Source organism: Pinus tabuliformis, chromosome 8 (assembly GCF_031772625.1).
Source record: "Pinus tabuliformis cultivar Carrire ecotype Pingquan chromosome 8, CPIR1, whole genome shotgun sequence".
Lineage (NCBI taxonomy): Eukaryota > Viridiplantae > Streptophyta > Pinopsida > Pinales > Pinaceae > Pinus > Pinus tabuliformis.
Window position 1 is genome coordinate 1,225,450,280 of NC_142294.1, and position 14,556 is coordinate 1,225,464,835.

A 14,556-nucleotide genomic window follows, 5' to 3' on the forward strand; every position below is an offset into this window, starting at 1 on the left:
TTCTTTTATTATTAATGACACTGTAAACCTGCTCAAAACTTTCATTGGCATTAATGACAACACACATTTCCAACAACTATTCCTATGAAACGAAATGGAAATCACTAAACTTCATGTCAAATTGCAATTTGATGGAGCATTAAGAGGAAATCTATGTAAATCTTGAACAAGAGGAATCATGCACTACTTTTAAGGGATACTATCAAATTCTAGTCTCGTTACATAGGAATGAATATCAATAATCAAGTAGAGGTGATGACTTTAAATAAGATATTTAGTTGGAAAAGGTAATAAGATCAGATATTTAACAACAAAGGAAGGTTCACAAGTAAATATTGAGAAATTGGGGAGATCTAAGCCAAGAGAAACATGAAACCAACACCCCAAAACTAAATACTAATTCATTCTTTACTATATATATACACATATATATATATATATATATATATATATATATATATATATATATATATATATATATATAGATAGATAGATAGATAGATAGATCATCCTTCTCAAGCGATTGATTGCATTACATGTGAATGATGAAAATGGTAGAAAACACTCTAGCCAATTTGAGGTAAATATGGAATGGAACCAAGAAGTTGTATGGAATAAGGGGAATAGTCAATAAATCCCATAGTCCAAGAGAGATGGGACTCAATAACTAGAAGGAGAAATCTAGTTATCATATGATAAGAGATAATATTTAATGATATGAATACAACTAAATTTTTAATTCCCTATAAGATAATAATTCTACGATTATTTTTTTCCTAAATTTGGATAGTAAGCAAGTGATAATTTTCTTTAATCATTTTCAACACATAAATGCAAACAATAAAAATAACTAAATAAATCAAATAATTTCATACATATAAAATAATGAAATTGAAAATATTTATCATTAAAAAAAAAATTATTTAGTCAAATTTATGTTACTTTTAGTTGATGCATGTTTATAAAATTTTATGTCTCAATATACATATAACACCAGCAAGAAAACAGAAAATAAGAAGGCCTAAAAAACACCAATCTAGTCAAATTTTAAAACAAGTATGATAGTTATAGGTTAAAATATGATAGTTATATGTTATTTTATAGTAGTTATATGTTAGTTTTGGTTAATTTCCTTTATGGGGATTTTGAAACCAATATGATAGTTATATATTATTTTATAATAGTTACATGTTACTTCCAGTTAATTACTTTTATAGGGGATTTCTTAGTTTATTATGAATATTGGTTATATATATATATATATAGATATATATGGGGTTATAATTATTAGAAAAAAAAAATTATATATATATATATATATATATAATTGTGTTTATTAAATATATGTTATAAAAATATATAATTAGGAAATCAATTTTGATTATATTTAAAATTTAAAAATAAAACTAAAAAAACTAATATTTTTAAGCTTATTTAACATTCAATAATAAAATTAAAAAATCTAAATCTAAATAATGTAATGTGCAATTATTTCTATGAATTCAAAGTTTGTTTACTTATTTTAAAAAAAAACCACATTGGGAGAATAAGGATGACAATAATTCCCCTCACGGAAATTTGGTGTACATTGCGAGAAAAGCAATGGTAAGGATGACAATAACAATTTGGCCAAACAGTATTGAAGCAAGAGAATGCTCATCTATGTAATAATTATAAGAAGATATTTTGCCCTTTAAAAATTATTACTACTCAATATTGCCAAGTTGCAAGTTTGTTTATATTTGGTTGGAAGGGTTGTTCATTATTTAGCCATTAGCAATGACAAATTACCATTAGAGTCGCATTTTAAAGCGGTAGACAAAATTATTTCCCTACAATTGACATATCCAATGCTCGGCCTCCCCCAATGTACTTTTGAAGAATTCCAATGCTAAATAATTGTGGTGTCGAGATAAAGGCATTCCACTTGCCTAGTGCCTCCATTGAGTAACAATTGGTTGTATGAATATTAGATTTATCATTCAGATGTTGGGATTGGACTGTGAAAGCTAACTTTCTCAGGAAAGAGAAGAGGGCTACAACGAGGGGACCAAGGTTGCAAACATGAAGGTTATTATTTCAAATGATGAGCTATTTATAGAGTAAGCTACCTTCTTATCAATTGAATTTTAAAGCAAGCATATCATGTTAAGTTCTAAGCAAGCATTTTTCATGCATTGGATTCGCTTTCATTACAAGTGGTCCCTTGAGACCCTATTGCACGGAAGCAAAATACCTTTGACATGATGAGAGAATATTGTTTTAGCCCCCAATGGATGAATCCAAATTTAAATAACATTTCTAAAGAAGTTTTTAAATTTTTTCTATGAAATAGTTAAGAGATCTCTCCGGCTAAAATTTCTCTCTTTCATGCTCAAGTGGGCGGGTAGTGTACTTTCTTAATGTAGGATAATTTAAAGTTCCTTTATAGATTAAAATAATGAATATTGGATGGTGATCATTTTTAACATTTTTATAAAGAAAAGTGAATATAGAAAAGTAAAAGTTAGTACTTAAAGAAATAAAAATAAAAAATTAATTACATGAAGGTTTGGTTTAAGAAAAAGTTAAATAAGATAAGTTAATTTAAATGTTTAATAAGTGAATATAAATTTTGTTAATGGAACTTTATAGTACAATCTAAAAAAACACATAGTAAAAGTGTAAAAGCTATTCCAATCACTATAGTAAAAGTACAAAAGCTGCTCCAATCATTATATTGAAAGGAAAGTAAGAGTTTATAATTAAATAGTCAATAATAAAAAATAAGAATCTGTATAGATGTAAATGCAAAATGTGTGTGTGTCACGATCATCATGAGGAGACAAACCCATTGCTTATGTCATTCAAATGGGGTTGAGGGGGCCAAGTTGTGAAATATTGAGGGGATCCTTGGATTGATGAGGTCAAGAACACTTAAAACCCAAAGTGAGCAAGAAAAATATTTACATGGAATAGTTGTTGTTCAAGAAGGCTAAGGGAGCAATGTTCTACACAAAATGATTCCAATCTTATGAACTACTAACAATGAATTATATGGTGGTTTGGTATGATATACACCAAGATTTACAAACTAGGGATCTTCAAAGGTCTCATGAAGGCTATTCATCCCACAAGGGCTTCACCTAATGAACCTCTAACATATCACTTGTGTTTTTATCGCATTCGTGGGATCATAAACAATACCCTTAATTTGACTACATATTAGAAAATACCTCTAAAAATCACATTATTTAACCCCCTACCAATACGAACCCAATACACCTTCCCAATTTAAAAAAATCCCTACTTTCACTAGATATTGTAGGTATCCATTTTTCACTAACATTTTTTACACCCCTTTATATTTTTCATTAACTTTGAGCTCCACTTTTATACCTGCTAATATAAAAATCATTTACCCCCTATATATAGCCCAATATGTTATGTCATTTTTTCCTCAATATATATCTCCTAATATAAATCATTTGGTACAGTATTGCTCCCCAATGAATCCCCCATGATTCATCCCAACAATTGGGGGTGGGCGGTATTAATTGAGAAAGAGTCTAGGGTCTCACAAATTATGTATCTAAAGTTATATGTTCCTTTACCTATCCATTTATTCCATTGGTGAATGTGGCAATAAGAAAGAAGGAATTGATCCTCTTAATGGGATTTGGCTGGGGAGGATAACATAGTAAAATTGAAGGTAATGGGGCCAATTCTTCTCAATGCTCTAAGGGTTATGCTTTGATAAGGAGATAATGGGATGTGATCCCTTCAGGTGGATCTTCTTGGATATTTTCATGGACGTAGTGGCCACCGATCTCTGATGTACATGAACCACACTAAAAATATCCCACTTAACATATGTATGTTGTGATATATATAGGCTTGAAGTTTAAGGGTGACACTCTCGAATGAATAGGGTGATCCAATGGGTGTGCACTCAATTTTTTTTTGTATACTTAGGTTTAATAATAAGGAAACTCCTTAGTTGCATAAAGTCTTAGAAATAAAATTCCATGTTCGGGATAAGGACCCCATTTTGGTGTGGGGGGGAACGGGGGTGGTCCAAGTGATCTAGATATAATTAATATAGATATCCTCCAAAATCCCTTAGTTCAAACCATGTTTATAAAGTAGGAGTTGAATTGGGGCATCCAAAGAGTGCCTCAATAGTGGAAGTTGATCGGTAAAAATGGTAATCACTCGAAGCAATCAAGTTTCCTCTCAAAATCAACAACAACTTCATCCATAAGAGAATGTGAAGGTAATACACTTTGAAGAATGCAAGGCTAGGTAGGGACAATCATAGGTAAAGTCGCTAAGGGTCTAGACTCTATCAAGGAAGGATATGAATTTAAAGGTTGCCCCAAGGTTAAAAGGATAAGCTCTGAACTTCACCTAGATGATGGATTGAGAAAATATTTGTTTTCAATAGATGATTCTATATAACAAAAGGGTACGGGCTCTATCTTTCAAATTATTGTGAGCTAGAAGTAGGATAAGACCCCAAATCTTAGAGGATAGTGGGTTTGATAATTGTATCTAAGAAATGTAACGTGGAAGTAATACACTAGAAGTGATGTTAGACACACTAACTTATGATCCAAAAAAGAGAACCGTATCTATTGTTGATATTTTGTTCGAGAGAACACCTCAAATTGAACCAAGGCCTTAAATAATAAACCCAAAGTATTAATTTCATGTTGATATCAATCTTGTCCCCTGAGTAGTAAAAGTCATAGCTATATAGGGCATACTTTGATATATTTTGGATCATAATCTTAGTTTTACAAAGGTTAACTATTTATTGTTGATTGTCATATAAGTTCGATGAATTGAAAACTTGTCTTTTCAACCCCTTAGGTGAGGAAGCCAAGAGAATTACATTGTCAAAAAATAAAAGTATAGAGTTCAATATATAGTAGTGTCAAAGACAATCATTACCTTTTAATATGTGCTCTCTGGAAAAGGACTTCAACTGATTATTATATATCCCAAAGAGACACAACGAGATGGGATAGTTCTATTTAATCCTAGTGGTTCTCTTAAAGAAGATTGAGATGTCCTAAAAAGAGAAAGGATAGGCAAATACCAATTTTTATAGTTCATTATGGCCATGACAAGAAACTTTGTATTAACAATTTCACATAACCAATGGGATAGGGCCTCTCTTGGAATGGAGTTGAAAATTTATAAAAGTCCACAAGGCATTTTCAAAATACTTTTGAAGAGTGACAATGGGCCTTCTTGATAATGGCACATAGAGTGAAGATCTAATCAATGGTTTAGTTCTCTAATCATTATCTTGTTTGTCCTTTATCCCTGAGGTGCCTCTCTAGTTCACCTAATAATGACATATGAAATTTAATACCTTAGATATTGCGAAAGTGTTTCAAACCATGATGGTCTTATAATTGATGGAGTTTGAAGTAATCCTCGATTTAAAAATGTAGTGTACAATGTGGTGTGACTAAGATGAACCAAATATACGATTAAATACATTAGTAATGTGGTAGTTGAGAGTGTGTATACCACCTTTGAGGAACTTGGCTTGGAATCCTTCCTCATTAGTTACATCATTAGTGCTTATGAACATCATGGCTTTCAAATGGCAAGAAATAGGAGAAACACTGTAGACTGAGCATTGCGCCAAGATGTCATAGGGAGCTTGAGTGGGAAAAAGGGTGTGCTATAAGACTTTCAATAAATGGTAGAGGGATCCAAGATTATTCATACAAATTTACAACATTGAACCTAGCTAGGTGGCTATGAGGAAAGATGAAAAGGGAAGAGTGATCTCTCTTAGCATTTGACATCAAGAAAAATATGAGTACTACATGAAAATGAACCTCTCTACCATGGAACCTAAAAATAGAACTCACAACCAATTATCATTTGAAAATCAATAAAATCCATTCAATAATGTGTGAATAGGATAGTATGAGGGTGGATCCAACGTTATCTAATTGTTTTTTTTATTGTTATTTTAAATTAAAGCTTCTAATGAATAAGATGTGAAGATGTTTAAATATTAAGTAATCTAAAGAAAAAAATCGTTTCACAATATGATTGTAGAGAAAGAAATAATAGTATTTTTTAGATTCCATCTTCTTTATAAATAATTTACATAATAAAGAAACACATTAAATAACTCCAACATTTTGCACAATGAAAATGTGATTAACATAGATTTATTTTAACATTTGTATATAAAGATATAAATAAAGTTATATACAATATTTTTTTCACTTATAATATTTGAAATTAAAATAAATATAATTTATTATTTTTTTAATTATGATAATTAATTAAAAAAATATTTATTTTAATATTATTTTAATAACGCCTAATATACAAACTTATAAAATAATAAATATTAAGATTATAAAATAATAAATATTAAGATTAGTAACACACATACTTATAAATATATCATTTTATGTTATTTAAACTTTTTAAAATAATGTCAAACAAATATATATTTATCCCAAAAGATTACAAAAATTGATATATTTTTCTTTGGATAATCTTGAAATTGGTGAATAAGATTGGAATTTTAAAATGAAACCAGTGTTGGAAGGCAATTTAGTCCCTGCCTTTTAAGTGGAATTATGCTTTTATAAAAATTGCAAATTAATATATGGAATGGAAAAATTAATTACTAAGGGGTAAAGACTTGCATAAACTTTGATGGGTAGTTTTTTACTTCAAGTGCTAAATAACACATAAATAATGGCGTTGTAAGTACATCTAAAAATTACGACAAAAAAATCTAAATTAATTACTAAGGGGTAAAGGCTTGCATAAACTTTGATGGGTAGTTTTTTACTTCAAGTACTAAATAACACATAAATAATGGCATTGTAAGTACATCTAAAAATTATGACAGAAAAATCTAAGGAAGTTATCCATATGACACAAAGGCTACAATAAGACCTTCAAATTATCATCCAATCAAACATTTGAAAAATAATTTTTAGATAATATTAAAAATCAAATATTTATTTTTCAAAGTTAAACATTAATATTAAATATTTGTTTTTTAAAATTAAACATTAATGCCAAAATAATAGTGTCCTTGCTAAAATCCTGCTTAACATAGACAAATTAAATTAACATTTTTTAGCAACATCAATATAAAAAATATCTATTTCATTTATCCTATTTGTCGAAATAAATTCAAATAAAAAATATTTAATAACTCTCCGAAAATTTGGTATTAATAAATCACCAATTTGTGTGTTAAATTTCCCAGTATACATATTATGAATATATAATCTCAAATATTTTAGCAGTTACCATCAATAATAAATATATTCCAGGCTATGGTGTTTATGGATTGTGGCGATGCTATATTTTGGAAGGAATGATGGGATTTTGGATGTGTATAAGCAATGCTCATTTGAATACCATTTTGTTGAACATTCCAAAGTATAAATAAATGACCCATTTGTGTGTTAAATTCCAACCAGTAATACATATTATGAATATACACCCTCAAATATTTTAGGAGTTACCATCAATAATACATATATTACATACTATGGTGTTTATGGATTGTGATGATGTCATATTTTGGAATGAATGATTGGATTTTGGATGTGTATAAGCAATGCTCATTTGAATACCATTTTGTTGAACATTCCAAAGTACTTTTGTATAGAGAAATGAAGTGTGATACCTTTTTGTTGAACATTCCAAAGTACTTTTTGTATAGATAAATCAATTGTGTGGGGACGAACTTCAATATTGATGGCATTGGCAACCGTGCTGGATGGGTGAGACATATGCATAATTACGCCTTTTAAGGCCTTATTCTCCAAAAAGGTAAGACCACGAACCATCAATCAAAAGCTGCCTGCACTGCATGCAGTAATCTATTGCAAAACAGAGAGAATAGAAGATGACAGGTACGGCTGCCACCCTGGGTGGCGACACTAAAGGTTTGAGGAACCTGCCAATGTTTCAGTACAAAAGTATTAGATTGTTCTGACTCATCTTCATAATAAAATTAGAGCATTCAGTACAGTAAATATCACAGGGTACAATAGTTATAGACACATCCTACAGGTCTTGTGGTCCAGAGGATTATGTAGGCCTGAGAACTGTTATAAAAGCGATTTTTTTCATGGTGAAAAAAAGCGGTAAACATATTTAAATTTTTCTATTTTATTTCTTGATCAGTGCAGCCACTACGTGGAAAAATTCAAGATCCTCAAGCAGCGCCGCTGCATTCTCGATGGCCCGTTTTTCCATTCTGTTGAAGAGCTTTTCGCTTAATTCGTTCCCAATGTGATCGTCCACCAATACTCCGCAGACGCTCCTGCAGGAATTGGTGAAGGCCTTTCCCAGTTCTTGCCTGTCCTCCGAGCACTGGACCACTAAGGGACTACCCGCCTTAAATATGTCCACTTTCTTGATCTCGAACGAATTCTCCTTCTCCACGACGCCGCGGAACTCTCCCACAGTCGGCGCGAAGACTGGAACGTTGAACGTGTCCCTGCTCTCCGCCTCTATCAACCCCTACATCAAGCCGTAACTTCAGCGGAAAGATAAATAAGCAGAAAGAGAACTAGGCATTGACAAAATAAATTGATAAAATAACGAGTTATTGTAGGTATAGTTTGATTGGCCAACTTCAGTGCTGGTCGGTTTCATTTTATTCGATTTGTTGGTTTGTCTCGAGTGCTCGTCAGCACCAGTAGAGTAGCCCTGTCGTTAATGCGATTCTACAGTAGCATAGCCTGTTGTTAGTGCTGGGCACACGTCAAGTGAGTGTGAGTCTACATTATTGTAATGTTTTTGTTTGGAATTTGCACAGGCATAATCTAAGGTGGGCTTTTGATAGCAATAAATGCAATGATAATAATGCAGTATTGTAATATTTTTGTTTGGAATTTCCACAGCCATAATTTAGGGGAGGAGATTTTTATGGTAATATTTGCCATAATAATAATAATAAAGAAGAGAAATGATACTTTTAGAAATTTTGAAAAAAAAAATTGTAAACCTAAAATATTATTTTTTATTATTTATCATTTTATCCGTTCAATATTCTCATCCAATAAACCAAATCAAAATTCTCATTGGACAAAATAAAAAAGCAGTAAACCAGTATTTCTTGTCCAAAGCTTTACAGTTTTCCACATCGTTAAAAAACTCTCATTCCAATGTTCATAACCATAAGCAAATTAATTTTGTACTGATTTCTTTTGTTTGTTAATTAATTACCTCCTCGACCAAATCGTTCCAGGCGTTTTCGAAGTGGGTGCCGAATAAGATGCCACCACCTCCTTGATTCGTAGGGTCTGCGAATGTCCTCCCCAAGCAAACCAAGAACATACAGCCCCCGCTCTTCATCTCCTCCGACCGGGCTCGTAAGAAGGCCTCGAAGTCGTTCTTGAATTGGGTACGGTAAGCATTTGCTGTTATCTGAGATCCCTTGTGTATGAACACTCGGCCATTGTTCCAAGCCGGAGACCTGGGATCTTGTACAGTTTCAGGAACCTGTAACATTAATCCGCCATACAATATATTACAGAAGGTTAGAGCAGATATATTAGGTTCATAAAGTTGAACTAACAGAGTATAAAAAAATACTATAATGTTTTTGAAGAATTTTTCCGCGAAAATCATATTGGATATTCTATCTTGTCTTTTTAAAGTGCATAGTCAGATCTGCTCATTCAACTTCGATGAACCACACTGGTTGGTTCGAAAAGCGTCACAAAAATTTTTCCATGTGATTTTCGTTGTAGAATTCTTCAAAAATTTAATATGGATCACAGAAATCTAAATTCAATACTATAACGTTAACCATCAAAATATATAAACATGATTTTTTAATTAATTTAATTAACTTGAATTTTGATTTGAATTCAGATTTCTCTAATCTATAAGAAAAACTTTTTTCACATGAAATTTCATCATTAAACATTAAAATACAAATAATAAAAAATAATTAACTTCAAATTATTTAATAAAACTGTAATCACATTGAATCTATATTAAAAATTACATTTGAATCTCTAGTTATCTCACTGTTTTATTGTGTAAAATAAATATCAACCATTGAATAAAAACTTATAATTTAGTGAACATAAATTTAATACTTATAATTTACTGACATAAACTTTGATAATTGCTAAATCATCCTTGAAATATATTTCATCAATGTTTATTTGAAAGTCTCATTTAAGGAGTACATCTACCACTCTGCCCCATGATATTTCAATATTGTAATGTGCTCATCAAATCTAATTACAAAGAACCAAGAAAATAACAAATTCAAATTCAAATCTCCCCTCCTTTGTTTCATATGTTTCTTACATTAATCAAACTAAATTCAAACTCTTGTATTTCAATGTTAATGTCCTCATCAAATTTAATTATAAAGACCCATTGAAGTAATAAATTCAAATCTCCTATGTTTCGTACATATCCTACACTCATTAAATATACATATCCTACACGAATTAAATATGAACATAAAATTAATGTTCCAGCTTTAATGTACTTATCAAATTCAAGAAGATCAGTATCAAATTTAAGAATAACAAATTGATAGTACATACAAATTTATATATGAATATAAAATTAATGCTCCAGCTTTAATGTACTTATCAAATTCAAGAATAACAAATTGATAGTACATACATAATAATATAGTCTTTTTGATCTTATGAATTTAAAATGGGTCATCAATAACCATTAGCTAAAGATATCCTGTACTAGTCTAAGATAATCTTATAATTCATTTTGATATCTATGGCCATTATTGCTCCAGCTTTAATGATAAATCCAAGAATAACACATTGATAATACATATCAAATTTATAGTAATATAGTGTTTTGACCTTATGAATTTAAAACGATCCATCAATAACCATCAGCTAAAAGCATCCTGTAACCTAAAATTAATATAATTCATCTTGATATCTATAGCCATTAACGGTTATATATCTTAATATAGGGACTGTATTTAACATTAATATAACCCATCTTGATATCTATGACCATTAATGGTTGTATATCTTGATATAATCTTTTGATCTTATGAATTTAAAATGGACCATCAATAACGATCAGCTAAAAGCATTCTGCAGTCTTAAGATAAATATAATTCATATTGATATGTATAACCATTAATAATGGTTATATATTGCTATCGATGACCATATTTAGTAGGATAGATGTTAAATGGCCCACTAATATCATATTTAATATCAAATTTGTAATTATTATTCCAAATAAATATATAATAATAATTTATTTAGATATTAAATTGTTATACAAATTTTCAATTATTAAATACAATAACATTTAATAATATATATACTTTATGTATCATATTTAACATTAAATTTGTAATTATTATTCAAAATAAATATATAATAATAATTTATGGATGACTTCTAGGGAAGCCCTAGTTACGGGGTGCAAGCCTAAGAAGTGATGATTGACGCTATGTGATTGATTTCACTAGTTTCAATCCTACTTTTTCACCCCTGTGAAGATCACCAGATGCAATGAGTACTAAGTGAACTATTCAAATCATGAGAAATTAGTCACTTGCTACTACCTCTCATGGAAATGATCATAAATGAATGACTTACTTAAAGCAGTTAAATCCCAAAAATAATATCTAATTTATTTAAATATAAATTGTTATATAAAATTTCAACTATGCACTAAATAATACATTTAATAATATATACGCTTTCACATGTATAATTAGGTATAGTTCGATTTATATATCATCTGTAATACAAATGTATAATTAGGTATAGTTCGATTTAGATATATCATCTGTAATACAAATAAAACAGCTAACTTTTTTTAACCATGCATTTGGGCGATTATTTCCTCTCCTCCGCTCTCCAAGCTGGTAAAAAAATTTCAGAAAAATGGAAAATTCGAATACCTGTGAAAGCCAATGCAGAGAAAAGGAGGAATGGACAACGTTAATGGTGTTTCTCGGGAACAGTCGCTTGTAAAAGCTGCCCGGAACTCCGGCAACATGGTACGCTCTCGGCTCCTTGCTCAGGCAGTCCAGGGCGCCGGCGCCGGCGCTGGTTTCTTGAATTGGCGGTAGAAGCTGAAACAGCGTGTTGAAATCGTTGGAAGGCAAGTCGGAGAAGAAAACTTGAAACTCGGGCAGATTCAGGGAGCCGAGATTGTATTTGTTGGCGAAGTAACTGACTATGTGATTAGCGATCACCAACGTATTCTGCCCGGAAGAGCAACCCAGGTCGGCAATGGTGAAGAGTTCCTCTGATGGCGGGAGATCCATGTTATCAAGAGCCTCTTCTAACAAGGGCCTCAGAGAACGCAGATGCTTGGCCTGCAGGAAAACATAGTAAAATAAATTAATCAAAAACAATATCTGAAATTTGTGTAAGGAGTTGATCTCAAATTTGTCTAAGGAGTTGACCTCAAGTGGTAGAGACATATTATTTGAGTCATGTAATTTTTATTATATTAAGGTTATGCTATCATATTATACCATCTTTAAAAACATGTTTTATGGATGAAAATTGTGAAAAAACAATATAAACGAATTCTACTGAATAGTTACTACAATTTCATTGAAAAAAAAACCATAAAACAAAAACAATATCTCAAATTTAATGTGGAGTTTCTAAACTTTTATATTCTGATACATATATGTTAACTTGCCTGGCCCTGACAATTTTTTGCATAGCTGGTTTCGCCCTTGCCTCCTTGCATGCTGAAGCGCCTCTCCAATTTGCGAGTGATGAGAGTCAGGGGCGAATCGTCAGAAATATTAGAGGTGGCAGCAGATGCAGCAGGTGAGAAAGCCATACAAACAGACTTGCAGTTGAAAGCCATACATCCAAGGTTCAAGCCCCCTCCGCAACAATGGTGATGCTCAGGTTTTTGTAAGCTGCGTGCCCCATAATTGACTTAAAAAGAAAGAAAAAAAAGGTTGTAGCAGCGAGGAATACAGACAAGCCAGGTGTATGGGATGAGATCGTATACGAGACAAAACCGGAATTTGGAAGTTGTTGGGAAAAATAAATATGAATGGCTTGCAACCAACGTTATTTACCGAATTCCGATGCCAAATTCATTGATAGCTTTCTCGGGTCCAAAAAGTCGATGATGTCGATCACGACTACTCCTGTCGAGTGCATCCCGAACACATTATTGTCTGCCGGCCCCACACGCAAGCTACTAAACTTTGATCAATCTTCTCAATGTCGGCCTTCGTACTCTTCCATAAAAGATAATGTTTTCAAGTCCATTTACTTACGCATGGCCCCTCTTAAGTGTCATTAGAATACTTCATCATGCCTATGGCTCCTTTCCTCATTGAATGGATAAGAAAGTTGATGTCATAACTGAAGCATGAATCATGTCATGTTTTCCATGGTCCAAAGAGACATGGACATGTAAGTGTTCTACTAATTGCACGGAGAGAAGTTAAGTGCATTCGGGTTATATAGATGAAATGTGTTGCACGTGATTAATATAGGGAAAAAAATGTAAATCATCATTAAATTTATCTTAATTTTTGAAATTCAACATTAATAAAGTATAAGTTATTAGTAAATTCATCTTAATTTCTTAAATTTCAAAATACCACAAAAAATTATACTAAACAGTTTTTAATCTCTATCAATATTGCATTCAAAATATATAGATGAAATGCATTACACATGATTAACAATAGGAAAAAAATATTAATTATCATTAAATCCATTTTAATGTTTGAAATTTAACATTAATAAAATATAAGTTATAATTAAATTTATGTTCTTAAATTTCAAAATACCACAAAATGTAATGCCAAACATTCTTTAATCTACGGAGAGAAGCGAAGTGCATTCTGGTTATATAGATGAAATGTGTTGCACGTGATTAATATAGGGAAAAAATGTAAATCATCATTAAATTTATCTTAATTTTTGAAATTTAACATTAATAGAATATAAGTTATTATTAAATTTATCTTAATTTCTTAAATTTCAGAATACCACAAAAAAATTATACTAAACAGTGTTTAATCTCTATCAATATTGCATTCAATATATATAGATGAAATGCATTACACGTGATTAACATAGGGAAAAATGTCAATTATCATTAAATTCATTTTAATGTTTGAAATTTAACATTAATAAAATATAAGTTATTATTAAATTTATGTTAACTTCTTAAATTTCAAAATACCACAAAATGTAATACCAAACATTTTTTAATCTACTGAGAGAAGTGGAGTGTATTCGGGATAGATGAAATGTGTTGCACGTGATTAATATAGGGAAAAAATGTAAATCATCATTAAATTTATTTTAATTTTTGAAATTTATCAGTAATAAAATATAAGTTATTATTAAATTTATCTTAATTTCTTAAATTTCAAAATAACACAAAAAATTATACTAAACAATTTTTAATCTCTATCAATATTGCATTCAAGATATATAGATGAAATGCATTACACATAATTAACATAGGGGAAAAATGTTAATTATCATTAAATTCATTTTAATGTTTGAAATTTAACATTAATAAAATATAAGTTATTATTAAATTTAT

The 14,556-nt window shown here is 30.5% G+C and overlaps 1 protein-coding gene across 1 annotated transcript; it reads right to left on the reverse strand.

Annotated features, from left to right (window-relative positions):
- Window positions 1–7,761: 7,761 nt before the first annotated feature.
- On the reverse strand, window positions 7,762–13,011 carry LOC149239808 (indole-3-acetate O-methyltransferase 1-like). Its single transcript, XM_089367220.1, has 4 exons — window positions 12,670–13,011; window positions 11,915–12,334; window positions 9,223–9,498; window positions 7,762–8,514 (listed from the first exon to the last, which is right to left on the reverse strand). Exons 1-4 carry the CDS (start codon window positions 12,841–12,843, stop codon window positions 8,161–8,163), a joined length of 1,224 nt encoding a protein of 407 aa, XP_089223346.1. The 5' UTR covers window positions 12,844–13,011; the 3' UTR covers window positions 7,762–8,160.
- Between the last annotated feature and the right edge of the window lie 1,545 nt (window positions 13,012–14,556).